We start from the raw sequence: 22,181 nt of genomic DNA, 5'->3' as shown, positions 1-22,181 counted from the left end.
CGTTGACGAGATGTTAACTACCTCGCCTGGTATACACGAGGTCGTGGGTTCGATCCCGATCCTGACGCCTTCATATTTTGAGTTTGCATGTCTCTATCCTCGTGGTTGCGTAGAGTTTTCTCTGGTTTATTCGGGTTTTCCCTCCACATTTAGAAACGTGCTTTGAAAGTTATGCTAAATGTCTACGTGAAATCCCACTTCGTTGAGCTATCATCATATTTGGTAAGGTCGCTTCTAAAAAAGAGACGTATAACTGTGGGCTTTACCTCGTAAAATAGTTTAGTTTACTAGTTAGTTTAGGCATTTAGTATCCATGTTGCAGTCTGTGTCAACCAGCCCCAAAAGAACCCGGTGTTGTTAAAAGACAACTTGTAACCGTGTTAGATCTGCTTTCATAATCGGTTACCGGTTCCGAAAGTAGCCGTGTCCAGTGTTATCTTAGTAATTGCTCACGTTACTGTTGCTGAAAGGTCCTCCACTCGAGGAAAGCTCTCGGGGTATTTGGTCTACTCTTCCACAATGGCAAGACGGTGTTGGAGTTGGGCGTCCCCACACTTTACCCCACCAAACGCGACTTGTCAATCGAACTGTGGAGAACCGACGTGCCGTACTCGATACTACTGTGGGGTGGGCATTGGCAGGGGAACGGGGGCATTTAAATGTTTCTCTTAAGTTTAAAATGGTTGATGGGGAGGTTAAAGCCACTAGGTGTCGTTAGACTTTACAAATTCAGCCAAAATGTTACTAAAAACTCAACATGTCAATATCACTCCCTTTAAATGGGAAATGCGACGTTTCTGGCCATGGCCCTTCTTCACAACACAAGAAACACTGTTACGAGACACGTACTGTATTGAACATAATTAACGAACGCAGGATCCTCAATACAGCCCTGGGGATCGCCCCTCGATCTGCATCATGTCCCGGTCCCCCGAAATGTCGCTTCTGTTTGCTTCGACAGAATCTCGTTGCGAGACAAACAAAAAAGCAAAGTTGCTGGATTCGACGACAGTGCCATAGCCATCAACCCATAGGGTTTGCCCCTATTCTGTTAATGGGAACACGAGTTTTCAGATTCATACGGCGTTCAGTCGTCTCAATACCTACACGGGATTTTGTAGGATGAACGTTGAGATGTATAAGGGGACGAAGGGGTGACACCAATAGGGTCTGAATTGGTCTGTTAATAGGGCACTGTGATGAGAGTTGGCAACTCGATTCCTTCTAGATTTGAAGATTTCGTGACTGCAAGGATTCAAACTCGTAGGTTTTTTCGGTAAAGTCACATAGGTATAAATAAATAATAATAAAGATAATAATATAAAGAATAATATAAATACAATAATAAATCAGGAGGCAACACAAGTCTCCGTCATCAGGTTGGACCGTCCCAACTCAATTCGTCTGCAACGCATCGTGTGATCTTATCTCGTTCGTCTCACCGACTCTTTTGCGAGTGTAACCAACACCACATCTACTGCATATTGTAGAATATCGTGTTTTGTTGTTGTTCGTGAATATCCTTAGTGGAGGATGGAAACGGATGAGGATTTCAATCGCCAGGGGGCAGCAGGAGGAGGAGCCACATGGCCGCGCGGCCGCGCTGGTTCGCGTTCGGGTTCAACTCCTTCGGGCAGCTCGGCACGGCGCGGAGCGATCCGCGGGAGCTTTGCGTGACCCGTCCGAGACTCGTCACGCTCGGGGCCCACGAGAGGGCGGAGGAAGGAGACGACGAGGACGAGGAAGAAGATGGAGATGATGATGAGCAGGCCGTGGTTGACGTGGCCCCGGCTTGGGGCAGCGCGGCGCTGCGCGGTGAGCCCCGCGAAGTTCGTCTTGCCCCACTGTGGGCCACGGAAACCGCGCTTACGATGCTTTGTGATATTATTTTGTTATTGTTTGGGTCTCACGCTGCTGCTGAGCCTCTCGGGTTCAAGACCGAGGCATAGTTTGCTGGTTTAAACAGAACCAGCTAAACTAACCCAACATTAACGCAGCGCTACTGCAAAGCCTCTATAGGCCGGCGAAATTAACATTTTATTTAGACGGTAAACGTAACTGAAGTCTACTTGTTTATTCCATTGGCTATTTGATCGCCCTCCCCGTGTTTTGTTTTAATAAACAACATCGCACAGTAGTTGTTTTTGTTTATATGAACGATGTTCCGGCCTTGTCGCCGAGGCTTCGTAGCGGCGCTGTTGGGGGCAGAGTGTGGGTGTCGGTGCAAGTTGCCTCTCTCTGAGTCAATGTAAATCTCTGAGGAGATTTATCATTTTAAAAATCACTGTGATGGGGGCAGCTGCAATGGATCAAGGTCGAATTGGCTCCGCTGTTGTGCGTGAAATAGGCGTTTTGTATGTTGAGGAGCGAGTTTAACGCGCTGCGCTACAAACCCCGAGTTCGATTCCCGCTCAAGATCCATTAACAGTCGCGATCCGAACCTGGGATTTCCTCTCGTTCTACTCCGCCTTTAATGAGTACCTGGCACGATGTGTTAACATCGCCACGAGGGAGACAAAGGCGGTCGGGCGTGGTGATCGCCACCCCCCCCCACCCCCTCGGGTGGCCGCCCCGGCCCCCCTCCCGGCCCCCCTCCCGCTAACGGCACTTGACCCAAACAGTCTGTGGTGGTGGGGATCTAAATCTATAGTCTTAGGTTTTTTCGGTAAAGTCATGTAGGTAAAAAAATAAAAATAGAAATAAAATAATAATAAATGAAAATAAATCAATTAAATCACGACGTTTCGGAGGCAACACAAGTCTCCGTCTTCAGGTGGGACCGTCACAGCTAAATGTACTATTCTTTGTATTTTTTACCTACGTGACTTTACCGAAAAAACCTAAGTATGAATCATTGCAGTGGGTGAAGGAGGGCTTTTCTCTCTCCCATCATTCGCGTGTCTCGATTCCTCCCATCGACTTGGGTCACAAAGCGTCCACAGTCCACGTTCATCTCTATTCCTGCAAACAAGCCCACGGTACATCTTCTTTCTGGTCTACGCCGCGTGTTTATGAGAAATACGCGTTACAAATAATTCAAATAAACGGCCACAAATAATTCAAATAAACGGCCAGGTATAAAAAAGGGACCATCCGCTAAAAGGTGTGAGATGTGCAAGGAGAGCCAAGTTATTCAAACCGTAAAGCCCAGTAAAGATGTAAAAATACACGTCTTCCTTGAGCTGGTGGTGGGAAGTCCTCTCATTCTTATTACAGAGGCCACTGTCACTCATGTGAGCAGTGTTGACTTCTCACATTGCGTCTCGTTTTAATGCCATTGTGATGGGCTGAATCCATCCTCAACTGGGTTTTGAAGTCGATCTTTAAATTTCCACAAGTGCCACCACAGTTCAAGTGCCACATTGTGTACACGTGTCTTGCGCAGTTATAGGTACTGTATTACAAGGATACAAGTTTATATCCCATTTACATTTGCATGGATGTCACCATAACGAAATATATCTTTGCAAAGTGAAATAATTTTATCCGTTTTATTGAGCCCTAATTAATTGGGTTTTTAGACGTTTAGCTCATCCAAATGTCTTTCTCTTCCTTGGCAGGTTCTCGAGACGTGTGCGTCCAGGGTTTTGCACAGGGAGGGAGAGCGGGCCCCACACGCGTTCCCCTGGCTGACGGTGCGCAGCAGCTGGCATGCAATGATAGTTTTCTCGTGCTCGTGACGCACGCGTGTGCCCAGGTGTGGGAGTGGAGCTCGGCTCTCCTGCCTCCAGAGGACTTGCATGAGAATGCACGTCCCCTTTGGGACATGCCCCTACTCTCGGGAGCAAAGGAGACACCAGGTACATTATGTAATCTGTAAACGTTCCATATTAAGGAATTGCTCTGTTCATGATATAAATCTTGACTTAAAAGCTTTCGTGACTGCAGGAATTCATACTCTATGGGTCTTTCGGTAAAGTCATGTAGATAGAAAAATAATAAAAAATCACGACGTTTCGATCGCAACACAAGCAATCGTCTTCAGATGAAAAAATACAGCAGGCGGACTGCTGAGGCAGGAAGACGTAGCAAGAGAGCTACTGCAGCCAAAGGTTATATCGGTTTGAGGTGGGTACAACCCAAGGGTAAGTGGGCGGGGCTAGAGATGGAATTTGCAAGTAAATGTAAGATCGCAGAGCTAGGTACACCTCGGCCATTGTGTTGCTAGAGAATAGCATGTCAATCTGTTAATGTAACCCCACGGCTACAGTGCTGAAGAAGCCATTGTATTGCTCGAGATTAGAGATTAGCATGTCAATGTGAGATGGCTCCCGCAGCAGCGGCTGTGTTAATGAGAGACATTCAGCCTATTAAACAACGAGCGCCACCGCCGCATTGAAGAAAAGGGAGCAGCAGCTATGTTAGTGCGACATTTAGCCTGTTAATGTAAAGACATTTAACAAGGTAATGTTACTCAGAGAGTCGGAAATAACTGCTAACATAGGCAGGTAGGATGGAAGCATCACAGCCAGTTATGACTTTACCTGGTTAATAATGTCCTAATGATTGTTCAGTTTATACCCATCTTCTCGGTGGAAATTGTGTCTGTGCTTATATATCTGGATAGCTTCATGAACAAATCTTTGTTGATAGCCAGTGGGTTTGCATAGCACCTTCGTCTTGGAGAAATCAATTTCATGTGTGCCCACAGCATTAAAACAATGATCAGCCACGGCAGAGGTGTTGGTCCTACCGTGTTTCAGATCCGCCTTGTGTTTGCGAACACGATCTGAGACATGTCGCTTAGTTTCCCCCATGTAACTACTGCCGCAGGCACAGCTTAGTTTGTAGACACCGGGGTATTGCATGTCAGGGATCACATCCTTCACAGATGGGATCAGATCACGAATTTTATGTACTGTGTTGAATGGGACCTGGATCTTGTGTTTGCTCATGATTTTGGAAATCTTTTTGGTGACCCCTGTTATGTATGGCAAGGTCATGGTTTTTATTGGGTCCTCAGGTGGTTCTCTCCCAACGGTTGGGGTGACAGCTTTACGGATTGTGCAATCCGAATATCCATTCATCTTGAGGGCTTGGTGTACGTGCTCCAGTTCACTGGCTAAGTGGTGATGGTCGGAAATGCAACGGGCCCTATGGTGTAGTGTTTTGATGAGGGAATTCTTCTGGGCTGGATGGTGGTGGGAGTTAGGTTTTAGATAGACATCCGTGTGGGTGGCTTTCCTGTAGACAAGAGTGTCCCGAAGAGCAATCTGGTCTCTTCTCGATCAAAACATCCAAGAATGGTAAATTTCCATTATTTTCCACCTCCATGGAGAATTTTATGGCTGGGTGTATGGAATTGATGTGGTTGAAGAATTGGTTCAGAGCTGGCAGACCTTTGGGCCAGATGACAAACGTGTCATCTATGTATCTCTCCCACAAAGAAGGACGTAGGATGGATGGCATCTGTCTCAATTTTTTTTTATAGTACAGCGACACATTCAATCACGTATCTCCCCTGACCATATATATACACCCCCGCCCAGTTCTGATAATGGAAAGTGTGTTGTTTCAAAGTGTACTCTAAAGTACAAATAAATAATTTCCCTGTATATAAAGCAGTTTGTGGGGTTTTTTGTCCAGTAACCTAGTTGTGCATAGCATAACTGTAATTTTCTATTGATGTTCACCTAGCGAAACTTTTCTCATGTCGGCCTATACATCAGTCTCCAGTGAGTCAGATATGCAATGCTGAATTATATAGTTTAAAATTGACACACTTGCAAACATTTTTGCGAACCACCATTGTTTTTTTCTGCTTTGCATTGCAAATAATAAATCTTTTCCTGGAAAGCATCACTTCTCATATGTGCTTTCATTTTTGCATTACTATCTCCAGTAAAATGTGTTGTATTATGTCTGTGTTATAATGTGATTTATATTATGGGTATCTAAAAATTGTAAACATGGATATAAACACACAAATGGTGATAAAATATTGTTTAAAGATGGTTTCAGTTTTCAACATACAGTACTGTAACTGGTTTAAGCAAAAATAATTCTGATAGATGCTGGCTGTCACTCCTGGTAATCTATTGTGTTCGTGCTGCATTATATATTGTCACCTACAGCTATCTTGCAAAATCTGTCATTGGCTGCAGTTCCGTGAGAGTTGTGTTTAGCGTGTCTCTAGGTTGCAATAAACGTAACTAACTCTTCTGCTTGGACCATCGTGCATGATCATTGGGAGAGCTTCCCACCTCTTCATTGCATGCTGCAGTGAGAGAAATTAGGCTAGCGCTTTCTAAAATGACATAACAGTGTCAGACCACGGAGCCAAAGGGATTGCGAGACAGAGACGTCATGATTTGTGATACACCATGGCATCGCTCACCGCATCACCAGTGACGGAGACAAAGTGAATAAGCCCCTGTATCCTCATTGTTCCCTATTACAGAATCACGACTTAGATGATGAGGGGTGACCTATAAAACGTAGACAACTCATTAAAATTTTCTAAATAACATGCCTGATTGAGACAATATTTTACAGTTCTGAGTACAATTCAAGATGTGGCAGCATAGTTAAATTAATACTCCACTTTTGACCAAACCCTGCTTCATAGACACCCTTCAAAATACATATATATGTTTGGGTCGGTGTGTTTAGTTGCATGCCATAGGATGTGTGTGCTAGCAGGCCACATGAAGTCAAGTCATGAAGTCTGTACACGTGAACATTAATCTCTCTTTTGTTTATCTCGCTTTCATCTCACTAATTGTTCTCTTGTGGACATCACTCCTCTCTTATCTTGTCTCACTTTAGTATCTTATCTGACTAATCTGTATATCTTTGTCTTGGCTTGCCATATCTCTCAGTAGGCCACTCCAATGGCCTGTGTGAGTCAGATGTGTGCCACAAGTTTAAGGACCATGATGTAGAATATATTGGGTGTACTGCAAATCCCAATACAATCTAAATTATTAACTATTAATTTAAATTAATATGTTTAACAGACTTTTTTCAAAAATACATACAGACAACAGCATTTAAGTATGTATGCATAACAGGTATCCCTTGATTTACGAACGTTTGGTTTAATACATTTTGCGTGAATGCAATTGACAAATTATGGACACTTTTCGATCACCATAACCGAATTTCCGTATGAACAAAATTTCACATGGCATATGCCATGTGATCAAACAAGAACCACCCAGGAGGCTGCATCATCTATTCGTGACTGTCATGGCATCCCTACCGTGCAATAGTAATGTCTCCGCATCACCTTTCCAGTCATTCCAACATGCAGATGTTTTGGTGAGTTCCCTGAAATGATAAATTTTTTTAAATGTATTACTCAACCATTTCAATATTTATATTCTTTATTATTATTTTTGTATTGTGAAAAGTATATTTGTAGGTTTGGAGTAGTGTTTGAATGACTATCTGAAACACATTTGTAAAAGCCATTCTGATTTACGAAATTTAGTTTTACGCATGTTTTTTGAAGAACGCATCCTTTCATAGATTTAGGGATACCTGTATACCATTTAACCAGTGGCGGAGCCAGGATTTTCAAGTAGGGGGGGCAACCCTTCCAGCAATGAAAAATGATAGGAGTTGTTAGTAAGTAAGGACTTGTCCCTTGCTTTTTATTCGACGCGTGTGCGGCGATGGCGCAGCCATCGATCGAGGGTTGAATTCGAACCGTGTGTGATCGGCATTGCGCTCGCTGAAGGTATGCCTTCAGGGAAGTCATGTACTGTATATGCAACTGCGCACAATTCTGAGTCACTTATAACTGCTTTGCCGTTACTTATTGCCAATTATGGACTCAGACTATTGTCCTATCATTTCATAGAGTCCCTGGCACATAATACTATGCTAATATGCTACACAGTGCCAGTGGGGGTTGCAAAATGCCGATTTATTACGAATAAACCCCAATGATCTGATCGAAATTAGGGATTTCGATCGGATCATTGGGGGGGCACGTGCCACCCCACCCCCCACTGGCTCTGCCAGTGCATTTAACAACAATACATTGGCAATTTAAAATATAACTTTTTTGGTCTTTGTTCAGTTCCCTAAATAATTCAGGAACATACAGTGTCATTCCACATGAATAAGGCATTATACTTAATGTTTGTGAAACTTTTATATTTTGACCAATAGAATTGTGAGTGTACCCTTTTCATGTGAATTGCTACCTTCTCTTACATTGTTTTTATAGCTTTATTTTGGTGATTTCGAAAACGTTTTGGTTTAGCCATATTTGTTGTAGTATAGAGTTATACACCATCCATCCCAGAAGAATTCCCTCATCAAGACTCTATATCATAGAGCCCAATGCATCTCCGACCATGAACACATTTCCAGTGAACTCAAACACGTACGCCAAGCTCTTAAGGCTAATGGTTACTCCGACTACACAATCCGCAAAGCCAACCATCAAGAAGGATCCTGTTGAGGAGCCTTTCAAGACCATCACCTTACCCTACATTGCTGGGGTCACAAAAAAGATCTCCAAAAACCTGATTAAACACAAGATCCAGGTCCGATTCAACACAGTACATAAAATCCGTGATCTGGTACCGTCTGTAAAAGATGTGATTCCAGACATACAGTACCCTGGCGTCTACAAACTAAGTTGCCTCTGTGGTAGCAGTTACATTGGGGAAACCAAACGACACGTCTCAGACCGCATTCGTGAACATAAAGCTGATCTAAAACACGGTAGGACAAACACCTCAGCCGTGGCAGACCACTGTTACAACTCAGTGGGCTCACATGACATTGACTTCTCCAAGACGGAGGTTCTCTGCAAGCCATCTGGCTATCATGAGAGATTCGTTCATGAGGCGATCCACATATACAAACACAGAGACAATTTTAACCGAGAAGATGGATTCAGGCTTAGCAATCATTGGAAGGACGTAATAAACCATTTCGATACACATTAGGGTGAGTTGAATAATACATTGTGTTATATTCAAATGTATAAAGTATAGGGTGGTTTACAGAAATACAGTATATAATTTAATGTTGGGTTTATCTATGGCAGTATATAGTACTGTATATGCTAAGAGAATAAAGTTTAGATGGAAGTATATTATATACTTCTTACGACGTAGAATTGTAATTTATTATTTGTTGTTAGTAACTCAGCTTATTGTAGAGTATAGTAAGTATCAGTTTATATTTTAGTTTTTTATGTAGTTTTTTACTTTGGTTTTCTACATGGTTGTTTGGTAAATGCAGCTACATATCATTAACATTCCTTTCCTTTATTAACGCTGTTCCTTGCGCCCCCCCGTGGTGCTGTTGATCCTGCATAATGCATGTGCATAATGGGACTTTGAAACCCCTCCGCCCACCTCCTACGCATTGCCCATTGGTATGCTAAATTCCTCTTCATATGCACATTCTTTTGTTAAGGCGCTCCTCCTCGCTACACCTATATAAGCTCCTAGCTTGATAATGTCTCATTCTTCGCCTGAGGACGGCTGCTTGCGTTGTGGCCGAAACGTCGTGAGAATTGTTTTATTATGTTTTATTTTTATTATTTTATTACTTCCCTTCTACGTGACTTTACCGAAAGAACCAAGAAGATGAATCCCTGCAGTCACGAAAGCTTTAAATCGAAATTTAGACTGATAACTTTAATCGAAATTGTCTTATGGTTGTTATTGTTTGACTTGCATCCCACTGGGATTTTTGCACACAGCATTGATATACGGTGCTTTTTTCTGGAAGACTGCTGTTTTTTCCTGGATTTTTCTGTTGCACGTAGTCACTTTAAGATGTTTCTTGTTCATGTTTTTGTTTGTTGCGGTTGCACCCGATTCAAGAGCCGAATGGCTCACAGGGCTATACCTAGTAAATTAACTGAACTGAACTTGTTACTCTGCTGTTCCTGTGAAAGCAGTGCTCCCTCTCGTGCCCGGTGGTTATGTTGACCTGCGACCTCCTTTCTTCCATCCACTGCCTGAGCTGGCGGGAGGGGTGCGGGCTCTCCAACTGGCCCTGGGGCGCGAGCATGTGCTCCTTCTCACAGATGATGGAACCATTTGGGGTTGGGGCCCCGGCAGGTAAGAACAGAACAGGTCTAGGTGGCTGCAAGTGATTTATATACATTTTTAGCAGCATCAGTAGACAATAGCATTCGGATATGTAAGGCAAGACACATCATTCACTGGTACTGTGGACATATAAACACGTCTACACTAATTTAAGTTGGAAAGATTTCTGTAAAGTGAAACTCAAATATGTTTGAGACGCTACCCTTCCGTTTCACATATTAAACATGTTCGTGCACAATAGATAGTGACACTATGTTACTCATCAATGTTTCATTGGAGTGGGTAGGAACACAAATGAAGCTTATGGGAATGGAAGGGAAAAATATTTATAAGTTTACTAGCTTTACGACCCGGCTTCGCCCAGGACTTGGATTCACCACGCCCGGCCGCCTTTGTCTGCCCAGTGGCGATGTTCACACACCACAGCAGTTACTCGTTTGAGGCTGAGTCGACCTAAGGGAGGCCCAGGACCGGTTGAAATAATCGTCACCGGTGGTGGCCCTGAGCGGCAATCGAACTCGGGTCGCCGGGTTCGTAGCGCAGCGCGCTAAGCACTACGCATGCGCTGGTGACATGACAGATGTGACGTCACAGCTCACTTGCCGTGCAAAATATATGCATTATTTTTATAATTTTTGCATGATGTACAGTCTGGTAAGTACCCACATGGCAAATTTTAAGTTTTTTGCGTATCGGGAAGTACGCTGAACATTTTGAACAGACACACATAATAACAAATTTCCCTTTTATATATATAGATAAGCTTACAAGACAGAATGGAATGAGAAGCCGATTGGATGGAAATTAAGCTTGAACTGAAAGTATGCCCTCGAAAGAATTTGCAGCAGTAACGCACATTTCTTATTTACACATGTGTTATTGGTTCTGTGGGTCATGAGTTAAGCCTGTTATATTGAACTATGACTGTCCAATATAGAACTATTTTATCTGCATTGAGGCTGCTCTCTGTTCAGGATATGATACATTGGACAGTGATTAATGTTGGGTATTAAATTGAGTATCAAATTAAAAGGATAATTTTTTTCTAGAGGGTTCACCTGATCCCTGCAGCCCCTAGGAGTCGCTACATTCACGCAATTTAAAAGAGAGTATTGATTCTTAAATCGAATTGTGAAGCTGAATCGCGACGATTCATCAAATCATCGCCAGGGGGCGTTTTCGTTGCTCCCCGAGTAGCATTACATTTTACTGCTGGTGGTGACGTGCACAATGCCTTGCATGGAAGCAATCCTATTGTTAACAATCATTTAAAATAAAGTGATGGTCACATTGCCCACGTTAAATAATAATTAAATGTGGGTCAACCATAGAGGACATTGGGGACCACAGGAGGAGAGAGGGACGCACATTGGCATGGCAAGAGAAACATGGAATTGGACTAAGGTGGCAAACAGAAATGCATACACACGAAAGAGAAAATAATTATATAAGCGAATAAAGGTATCGTAATGAACGAAATAATGTTTATACGTACCATTTTGGAAAGATTTATTTTTCAGTATTCTCAAATTCTTGTTAGGTGCAGTGCTTCATGTGGCCTACTGTGTTCTGTTGTGGTTTCTATAGACTTTGTTCCTAAAGGGTGCGCGTAAACATTCTGTGTTTGGCATTTACGAGGTTTCTCCATTCATACGCCTATAATGTGTTATAAATCACGAATTCTCTCTGTTAAATATAAGAAAACTATTCAATTGGGCACAATGACTCGGCTGATATTGGTTCCTCTTTAAGTTTATCTTTTATAAGTGAAATTGAGCATTTAATCCATTTAAAAATTGAAAAGTTGCAACCCCCCAAAATGCATTTACTACATTTTGTTATTGCTTGTTAAACTATGTTAAGTGCCTTGAGCCAACACGTTTTATAAATATACAGTTGTTAAACTCTACTTTGCGCACCCATCAAGTTTAAATAATACGAGTGGATGTGGCCAAGTGGTTTCAGAGGTCAGAGGACAGAGCTGGCATAGTTGGGATTCCGGGCTTGATTTTGGGCAATTATAAACTAGAAATGAACAGTGAGATGATGGTGTGTTGTCCAACTTAGGCATGGACAGCAAGGACATGGTACAACAGAGGCCGAGGCGGCCCCCCGGCCCGTCGAGGGACTGCAGGGCCTTCCCATGGTGGGCGTAGCGGCAGGGGGGTGGCACTCGGTGGCCCTCAGCAGTGAGTCATCATCCTGCTATATCTGATATATTTAATATTTTCACTGCTTGTCTTGCGTGTGCATATTAGCTGTGCGCTGGGGAGGGTTAAAGAGATTCCTGAGTTATTGGTTGAAATTCTACGTTCCCCAGGTCTGTTATTTTATAGGATGACCATTGTTGAATCCCACTAAGTGGTACGAATGTTATTGACTTTTATTGACTGAAGGGATAACCTGTGCTGTCTTCTTCATTTCTCATGACTCCCCATCACTCACCGCTACCTCATGCTGTTCTTCATTGTCACTTGATATCGTTCTATTTTCTTATGCGTCCTTTATCCTGTCTGCTCTCATCCATCTCGTGTTACTGCCTTTCTCCTGAAAATGAAATGATAACATGGCAATTTGGCAACTGACACTGAAAATGTATCTTAAAAAAACTATAGCTGAAATTATGATTCTTAATTGAGTTTAGGGTTGGGCCTTCTGACCTAAGGTTATGTGTCCTAACCCAAAAGTAAATTATGAAACAATAGATCACATGAGGGGGGATAGGGAGGAGGTGAATCGATATTTACCCATCCTGTTAAACTTTGTTTCTGGACATGGAAAGGTCCTTATCTCCATCACGTGTTCACAGGATAGATGAGACATAAGCACTGTCTTAATTGTATGTCACAGTTTGATAGATCCACATGAGACCAGTGGCCCTTGGGAACTACAGGACTCAAGATACTGAACCATGGCAGCACCCACTTGAACATCATATTATGATTGGTTCACGAATCCTTGGAGAACTCTGACTACTGGGAAGGTTTTCAGAGCCGCAGTCCCACGAAAATCATGGGAATACCTAAGCAGATTACATGAGGCATTTTGTTGGATTAATACATTTGTTTTTCACAATGATTGCTATCAGTGTTAAAACTGTAGTAGAAATGGAATCTTTGGGTTGCTCATAATTTTAACACCTGACATGCCCAAGTAACACTGATGTCCCATGGTCATAGAGAAACTAAAATTGTGAAATGGTTTTGTCTACAGTCCCATTCTCACGAACAAGTGTATTTGTTGAGTGCTTCCGTTGAGACTGTTCTCTTATGGTGCAACGTGCAGGGGGTGGGGATGTTTACACTTGGGGCTGGAATGAAGCTGGACAGCTGGGCCTGCCATCAAAACGTGGTCTCGGTGAGGGGAGTAACTCTCCAAAACGATGCAATCTCCATGGTAAGTGAGAAGCATATAACTGTGTGCAGTGTTTAGCACAGATTTTAGTGTCTTCATGCTTTTTGGACCCACTTATTCTTATGTATCACTAGTTTTACTACCCAGCTTCGCCCGGGACTTGGATTCTTGTCTTGGATTAATAGACGGCCTACGCGGAGGGTGCGGGGGGGATGCGTGACGTCAGCAGGCACACTGCATAACGCAGTGTGCCTGCATACGCACTCTTTAAAACGTTCATGACACTGGACAATTGTTTTCGAAACAGTAATAGATTATAGTCATTTGATTATTTGTAACATGGTTGACAACCTGAAAATGATATCACACTGCTCAAATTTCAAGCGATTTCCCTTTAGAAAATGAATGGATTATATAACATGTAGGCTTTCACAAACAATATTATTCATAGTAATTTTTTTGGGGTTAGATCGTGGAAATATAAATGTGTTGTGAACCCACCACCACCCGACATAGCTAATTAGTATGGTTTGTCACGTAAACAAAACGTGCAATGAGTTACTATTTCAGCACCATTCTGATAGCTATAGGCTCAGTGGTGCTTGGAAGCATATTATTAAGTAATACACCATTTTATTACATGCCTATTCACATTATCACATGCTTTTTAGCTGTGACTAATCCAACCAGGAATATATACTGGATTTTCTCAGATTAACATGACCCATTGTAACTTATATGACCACATTAACCCCCCTCTGGTCTTCACACCTAATGGTCTCACAGTGGTGACATCACCTTTACTCTATTTAAAACCGCAACAGGAAGACTTCTTCACAGTTCTCGCTAATCGCTTGATGTAGCTGGTTTTGTCATCGCCAATGAGATGTTGTACTCAAATTGTATTTGTTATGGGTTTACTATCCAATATACCGGTGTACTAAAGTACGTGACAAATCTTACTAATTGGCAGTCGGGTGGTGGTGGGTTAATGACACATATTTACGAGATTTACTGCAATATATTTTTATTATGACTCATGGATTATAATTTGAAGTTTTGTGCTTCTGAACAACTGGAAGATTCATATACTTATTGACAGGTGCCACCTTTTAAAATTATTGGTGGAGCAGTATTGCTCGACTTGGTGGTGATATTAATTTTTTATTTGTTGCCTTTGCTCTAGCAATGTGGAAGAGTAATTTGTGGAAGGTACAGGAGGTTTATGTGGTCTACATTTTGTGATTAATTTGTTTTCGACAAGGGCGGGAGAATGATTGTTCACTGGTGCCACCGTCGGATGCAAACAAACAACAACATGGGTGCAGAGCGGATGAAGAACGAGAGCCACAGGACGCCTCTCATGGAGAAAAGGGAGAATCACAGAAGACGGGAACACAGTACATCTCAATACAAGCCTTCCCTGCACTGCTGGACTTCCCCGGCGATGATGAGATATCGGCCGTCGCCGCTGGGTCCAGGCACACAGTCGCCCTCACGAGTAATTTTCATCTCAACTTCATGTGTCAATTAGTTGGCAATTTCCTTTACATGAATTCTGTTTTCAGAACTAAAGCTTGTTTGCAGCTTACTTGTGTATCTAAATATGAAAAATATCAAACAAATCCGTGTAGGATTTTTATGTTTTGTCCATTTTAAATATTTTAGTAAATCTTAATAATTTTAAATATATGGTTCACCTTTATGGAAGAGCAATGATGCGGTGATTTGTGCACCTCTTAACTGGCGACACGCGTCTGTTTCCTGATCGGCTGTTGCAAGTAATACCTGACATGGCCCTGGCCCCCAATATGTCACAAACTGACCAACGTGGTGAATTTTATTCAAACAACTCCCATGCGCAAAACATAGTGTGAGAAGACCTTTGCTATACTTCAAGCATGTTTATTAGAAGAAGATGAAGAGAGATGCAGAGACAGAGAAGTAAAAAGTACAGAATTATTATTCTGGTTCACATGAAATTCATATAATATTTGGCCATATAGTGAAAGTGTTGTGTGCACAGCTAGGTATTACAACATTTTCCCTATTTCCTTTTTAAATATTATTTAGAAATTTACAGTACTCTTCTGAAGTCATTCACAAGTTAGGTATGCTGTATTGACACCTTATGATATTGGACCAAAATAAAAGTTACCATGTGTTATGTTAATAGTGAGGGATGCTACCGTGGTATAATTGTTAGAACATGGACTTGCAATACACAGGTCTCATGATTGATCTCCCAGCACGGTAGTTGAAACAATGGCCAGATTTCTTAACCCCCCCCCCCCCACTGTACACCCAGCAGCACGAGCTGTGGGTACACGCCAGCTATGGGTACACGCCAGCTGTGGGTAGTCGCCAGCTGTGGGTAGTCGCCAGCTGTGGGTGCACACCAGCTGTGGGTGCACACCAGCTTTGGGTACATCACAAAATATCTCCAGGGCATGTGTAGTGGGGTAAAGTGTGAGTACTTCCAATCTTTTCCAAGACATCTGGCCAGCATGGAAGCCAAAACATACTAGTAGAGGCCCTAGCAGTGGTATGAACAAGTAATTGCAGTATTATTTCCTGTGTAAATATGGGAATTCAAGAATAGTGCATAACGGCCATTAATTTCAAGCTAGCTGATCGTAACGTGAATTTCAAATTACTCGGTTTAACTTCTACTTTGTTTATTTTGGTTGCAGAGTGTAGCAAGCTCTACACATGGGGATGGGGTAAGTGATTGTGTGTACTTGCTTACTTACATGTGCATCAGTACTGCTTTGAAATCCATTTCATCCAGATTGTGCTACTATTAAGTGTGTATATTTGCAACAGCTTCCTACCTTCGTTGCATGTCACGGGACAACATAGGAAAGGTATTCTTTTAGCTATGCTCTTATTTACAATTATATTTATCATCTTATTGGATGTGTGTAATAAAGCCACTTTGATCTGTTATACGTGTTCGTATTCTCGTACCCTTGATCCTTAGAATTATTTGATGGTACACGGTGATTTCCTCCTGCACATGTGTACAAACTGATCAGCATAAATTAAATTTCATGTCTACCTCATACTCCGCTTGCATAGAGAAAACATCAGCTTAGTTGTACAGTGCATAAACAAATGAGTGGACAGCCCTGCTGAAAAGGAGCTGTCAAAGTTCTCACTGCTAAAAGCAGCCCTCACATTGGAAATTAGTTTTTACAACGACCGTGTTAGAAATAACTACTTTATTGTCTGTATGTGATGTTTTGGATGCCCCACTGTGTAAACTTAAATACATCTCATTGTGGTATATAATGCAATCTAAATTGGCTTGCCCTTGCCTCTGGAATAAAAAAGATTGACAACATTCAGACTCATTGGGAAGTGATAGTTGGGCAGATCTGTCTGGGAGGCTGATATATTGTGTTGTGCCTTTTGAAAGAGAGCAATATTGATATTAAATTATACGGAAAATCCTCGCTAAACGCATTTTTTCACAATGTGTTTCACTATCATACGGTTCCTCTATTAGGAAACACTTTTTGAACGACAACGTGCGTGCGGTTCATGAGCAGTCGATGACAAACTGTTTTGTTGGTCTGGGCCGCTCAGCAGTATGGGAATTCCGGGTCTATGCGTGGAGTAATACAGTACGCAGCGTACCCTCATCTCAGTTCTTTGTCCCATCATGGGATGACTAGGGTGATTTTAAAGTGCAAATGTGCATTGGGTTTATTTATACCCTGCAATGTACATATAATAATTCCTCGCTTAACACATTTTCGCTTAACGTGGCACTTTTCAGGTACGCATCTACAGCGTTAAATATATGCACGCCAGACTATGTTCAAGATAGGAATAACTAAATACCTCTTCTATAGGTAGCAAACTAGTTCACAAATGGGATAAGTAAGACACCTCAGACCAAATTTTGGTCTGTAATAAAGCTTTGTTTCATGTAGTTGGGATTTTAGCAATTAGTTTTTTTTAAACGTAATAGGAACAGTTATTTTAAAAAATTTCAGGTGTGTGTAACTACACACTGATGCAGCTTCTCGCTCTCCCAATCAAGAAAGAGGCCATTAGCTATGCTCACCCTTTCAAGCACTAACCAAGCTCAAGGCTGCTTATTCCTTGATCTGATGAGATCACATACATTCTAGCTGTTATGGACATTCTGGGCAACATTGGGCAGTGCTATAAAATCCAATCTTGTATTGTACTTCCATGTTCCCCCACCATACCCATCACACTGATTAGCGTGAGAAGTATGCTAAATAACCCTCATGACATGCATGGAATTGAACGACCTCCATCCCGCAGTGGATTGACACGGTCTTTAGTCAGTACACGTACATATATTGTAAAATGGTATTCTAAGTTGTCCGCAAAGCACATTTTGTCTTTTTTAAGTTCTCTGCTAACCACCTATGGAAGTAATTTATGACAAAGCTAATTTGCGTTCAACATATTACAAATGTAGAATGTGTTTAAGTCGTACATCCACAGCGAACACCAAAGGTGTGGCAATGCTTTAGGCATAATAACCGACACGCTTTGGTTGTTTCACCTTTCAGGGGAGCATGGCCAGCTGGGCCATGGCTCCCGCAGGAGTTGGGACGAGCCACAGCACGTGGAATTCTTCTGCCAGCACAGCCTCGAGGTGGTGGCAGTGCGCTGCGGTGACTGGAGCACCTTTGCAATGGCACGGCCTATGCCCAGCAATAAATAAAGTAAATGTTTCCTATTTTTAGGGCTTGAAAGTGTCTTTGGAATTACCTACTATAATCACACATAAATGTCTGTCCGTCCCACGTGTGACGTCACTCCACATGAGGCCCACCCCCTGTGTGACGTCACTACACATGACACCCATCCCCCTTATTAATATTCATGAGTGAGTGGATTTTTACACGAATGCAGAAGAAGGTCGAGCTGAATTAAATAATTTATTACGCAAAGTTGCTTCAAATATGACGTTTCTTTACAGAAAGTGACGGTAAAAAATAAATCGACGAGCACAGTGCTACATCCGTGCATGATGTCACTGCAAAAGAGACCCCCCCCCATTCATATTCATGTCCACGTGGAAATTTACACGAACGCACAAGAAGGTTGCGCACTCCACATGATACACCCCTCCCCTCATTAATAATCATCAGCGGGCGACGTCACTACGTATTCCGCCCCCCTCCACAATAACCATGAGTGGGTGACGTCACTCCACATGTCGCACCCCTCTCCAATAACCATTAGTGGGTAACGTCACTCCACATGGGGCTACCCCCCCCCCCCCCTCAATAATCATGAGCTGAACAATTTTTTTTATTGAATATTTCAGATTTACTGCAATATGCACCCGTCCTTGGATGGGCAAAAAAGCTCGTCTTTTATATTCGACATGGTGTCTGTCAATTCTAGCAATGTTGAAAAAAGCATGGCCTTTTATTTAAGGCCCTTGATTGGTACAATTGCCAAAATGTGTTGATGTAATGAAATTTGAAACTTAATATATAGAAATGGGGACATCAATGATAACTTCGGTTTAAGGCCATAGCTTACACTGCATCAAAATATATTTCGCCATGTGTAAATCAGCTTTGCCCACCAGATTTACTTATGACAAAAGTAAGTGGGCGCCACACCAAGTCACCAGGTCAGATGTCAAACCTATAGTCAGACGAGCAAAAGTGTGGATTTACACTGCGAAAATACATTGAAGGCCTGTAATCCAGCACTGCGGAGACAGATTTGTGGATCGTCTATGTGTGAGATTCCCAAACCTGCTTGGCTGTGCATTGAGCAGGACTTGACAGGACAATAAACGGCTTCATAAACCCAGTTGTGCCTCGTATGTGTGGGTTTTCTCTGGGTACTTGCTTTTTATACCATATGAAAAATACTTATGAAAATGGAGTAAAAAAATCCCAATATTGGACAGTCGAAAATAATTGTCAAGACTCAGCTTTCCCTACTCCACTGCCTTCTTAGGCTAGTGTGTGCATAGCTGATTGCAAGCTAGCCCAATAAATACCAGTAATTTTATATTTATAGAGTGCCTTAGCCCAAGGTATTAGAGCAGCCTATTAAGCTGGCTATTCCAGTCCCCGCTTCGTATGTGTGCCACTGAGGGTTTGCTCTGTTGAATACGTAGGGCAACTTGGGGCAAAGCAGCCTTTTTAACCAATGAGGATTTTCAGTGTACAGTACTGAGATCGTACTCATCCCAAGTGTGAAACTCTCAAAGTACCTTGCATTACATCTCAACCTAGATAGGCACACTGAGGCCAAGTGTTTAGAGAAACAGGGCGAACGGTCATATGTACAGCTCAGTCTGGAATATGACACATTTCGTTATATGTATATGTGGACAGATGAACGTGGATTAACATTCTTATAAAGCTTCGGTGGTGAGGAAGGGTGAGGGCGGGAAATATACATTTTGGGGAAAGGGAATATTGAAGATGTGGTTTGAGGCTGAGAATCGTCAATCCGTGTATGCATGCACACATGCAAATGTTATGAACTGAATGCCACTGGTGGTTGTCTGGGATTTGGTTGGGAAAAGCTCCTCAAGGCATGGGTAGCAATGAAGCAAGGTGACAGGCCATCCCTGGTGATGTAAACCATATAAATGCTCCTCATGGATCCTATGAAGCTGTTGGGGTTATCCAAGTCACGTTTGAGAGGTACATTTTATGCCATATCCAAGGTGTGCTTGGCCACCGCGGAGTGTTCAGCAGCAGAGTGGAGTGGCACATGCCGCATGACACGGGCCTGGCGCTGCCCCTCCGTCTGACCAAGGTATTCCACACTGTAGACCTTGCACATGAGATTGAAGACCATGTGGCAACACTGAAGCAGATCCATCGATTAAGACATCCCCCTCAGCTGGAGAGTGAGTGGATGCTAGCTGGTGCTCAATGTAGCAGGTGCTAAATGCACTTGGAGAGACTAGGGAAATATGAGATTATACAGAACCCTTGGTCCCTGGGTTCTGCATATTTCCCTGTGTACGAGTACCTGGTCGGTTTGTGCTTGCGTAGTGAGTCCAACTGAGTCGCAGACGTTATCTTGGGAGCAACACTTCAATAAATCAACATAACATAACACAACTTACACTTGGGTGTTGAATGCTCATCTAGCCACGCTACGGCAGAACTAGACACGGTTCGCTATCCCGGCCCGGACCACAAGTTGGGTCCCGGACAGCGTGGCGAGAGGCTCCTTTTACCCGACGTGGATCTTCATCACCAGCAACACGAAAAACCTCGAGCGCCTCACGGGGCCCGTTATATCGGCCTGGGCTGGGGTTGGTTTCGCCTCTCGCCCTGCCCACCTAGATTTCTCGAACTCTTTCCCGAAGGCTCCTCGAGAGCTCTTTTAGACCACGTGACCGCCCAGTGGCCCCCGTCCACCGGTGGCCCCCCTCCAATATCATCCGGTCACGTGTCGGCAGGTCAACCAGCGTACCCCAACGTAACCCTGGCTGGCTGACTCTTTTGCTCCCTCACCGGGAGCCCGCACCGCACACTGTACGTGGTGCCTCGCTAGGGCTGGTGGTACTACGCCCAGTAAGCGGGCTACACGTAATGCCAACACATCCGCCGTGGCTTCGTAAGCCCGGCACCACACAGTGACAATCACAGTCACTATACACTTGAATGGGCACAGTCATACAGGGTTATCTATTCATTCTCTTTAAGAGGGTCCTATCAAGTAGTAGGGGCGATTATTGCAATGTATATTCCAAATATACATTCCAAATTAGTAATTTGCAGATATATTTTTTTATTTGGCAATTATGGACTATATGTCAGCACACAATGGCCTACTCTTACGAATTATGTCATGGGATCGCTAACATTCACTGTGAAGCAGATGGCACAAATCCTTACAGTTAATACACCCGCAGTATTAATTAAGGTTACCACTGGATACGTACTGTGAACCTCTGCAACCAGTGGGTCATTTCACCGGCCTATTGTGCTGAGCACACAGTTATATTGGAGGGTCTCTGATTGTCTTTCAACATGACATCGTACAAAATATATTAAAACACTGATTTAATTTTTTTCTTTCCCAACAAAAAAAACAAACATTGACATTTCATTTTCTCTGACCTAAATTGAACCGCAAAATTGTTTAGTTAGAGCGTACGCTGGAGACATTCGGAAATATTTATATTGAGTGGCTAATACAAGTTATCCAAACATGACTCGAGAGTGCGATGTTTTGCAGGTTTCCAAGTAGACTGGTAAAACATGAATAGACCATAACATGTTTATTTTTATTTTCTAGCAGCATTTTATGTCTTGATATATTGGGGAACGTATATTTGTTATCATACCCATCAGTTTTAAAAATATTAATATGCATTGTTAAAATTTTATTCAAACGGATGTTAATATACACTATGCATTATGGATTGTTGTCTGCTGGACATTGATGAAGAAATAGCGATGCCATGTACAAATAAAAAGCACGATTTGTTTAAATTTACATTTTTTATACTGATATACTACCGACTGTTCCAACAGCACAATTTGCAGACTGTAAGAATGGCACGCAGCATAAGACAATCACATTAACGACATGCTGAATATTAATAAAACTAGATTACTTAAACTTTGCACTGGAAAAGCAGTTAATAATAGAATACGCTTATACATTGAACTTGAATGGCCCATTGTGAGATTATCCTTTCATATGCGTTGGCATCTTGTCAACCAAGTGCCTCTGTGCCCATGTACGTTACAAATGTATCAATATACTATCAACCCGTATTCAATAAATATTCATTTTATGTGCCAATATCTC

General features: G+C 42.5%; 1 protein-coding gene across 1 annotated transcript; it reads left to right on the top strand.

The window, feature by feature from the left end:
- Positions 1–1,554: 1,554 nt before the first annotated feature.
- On the top strand, positions 1,555–19,202 carry RCCD1 (RCC1 domain containing 1). Its single transcript, XM_078593316.1, has 8 exons — positions 1,555–1,815; positions 3,561–3,800; positions 9,875–10,037; positions 12,096–12,217; positions 13,314–13,424; positions 14,647–14,883; positions 16,076–16,105; positions 17,939–19,202. The coding sequence occupies exons 1-8, from the start codon at positions 1,587–1,589 to the stop codon at positions 18,091–18,093; spliced, it is 1,287 nt and encodes a 428-aa protein (XP_078449442.1). The 5' UTR covers positions 1,555–1,586; the 3' UTR covers positions 18,094–19,202.
- Positions 19,203–22,181: the final 2,979 nt, after the last annotated feature.

This window comes from Lampetra planeri, chromosome 4 (assembly GCF_965212315.1).
Source record: "Lampetra planeri chromosome 4, kcLamPlan1.2.h2, whole genome shotgun sequence".
NCBI lineage: Eukaryota > Metazoa > Chordata > Hyperoartia > Petromyzontiformes > Petromyzontidae > Lampetra > Lampetra planeri.
Note: the sequence above shows the minus strand (reverse complement) of the source record. Positions and strands in the feature narration are given on the sequence as shown.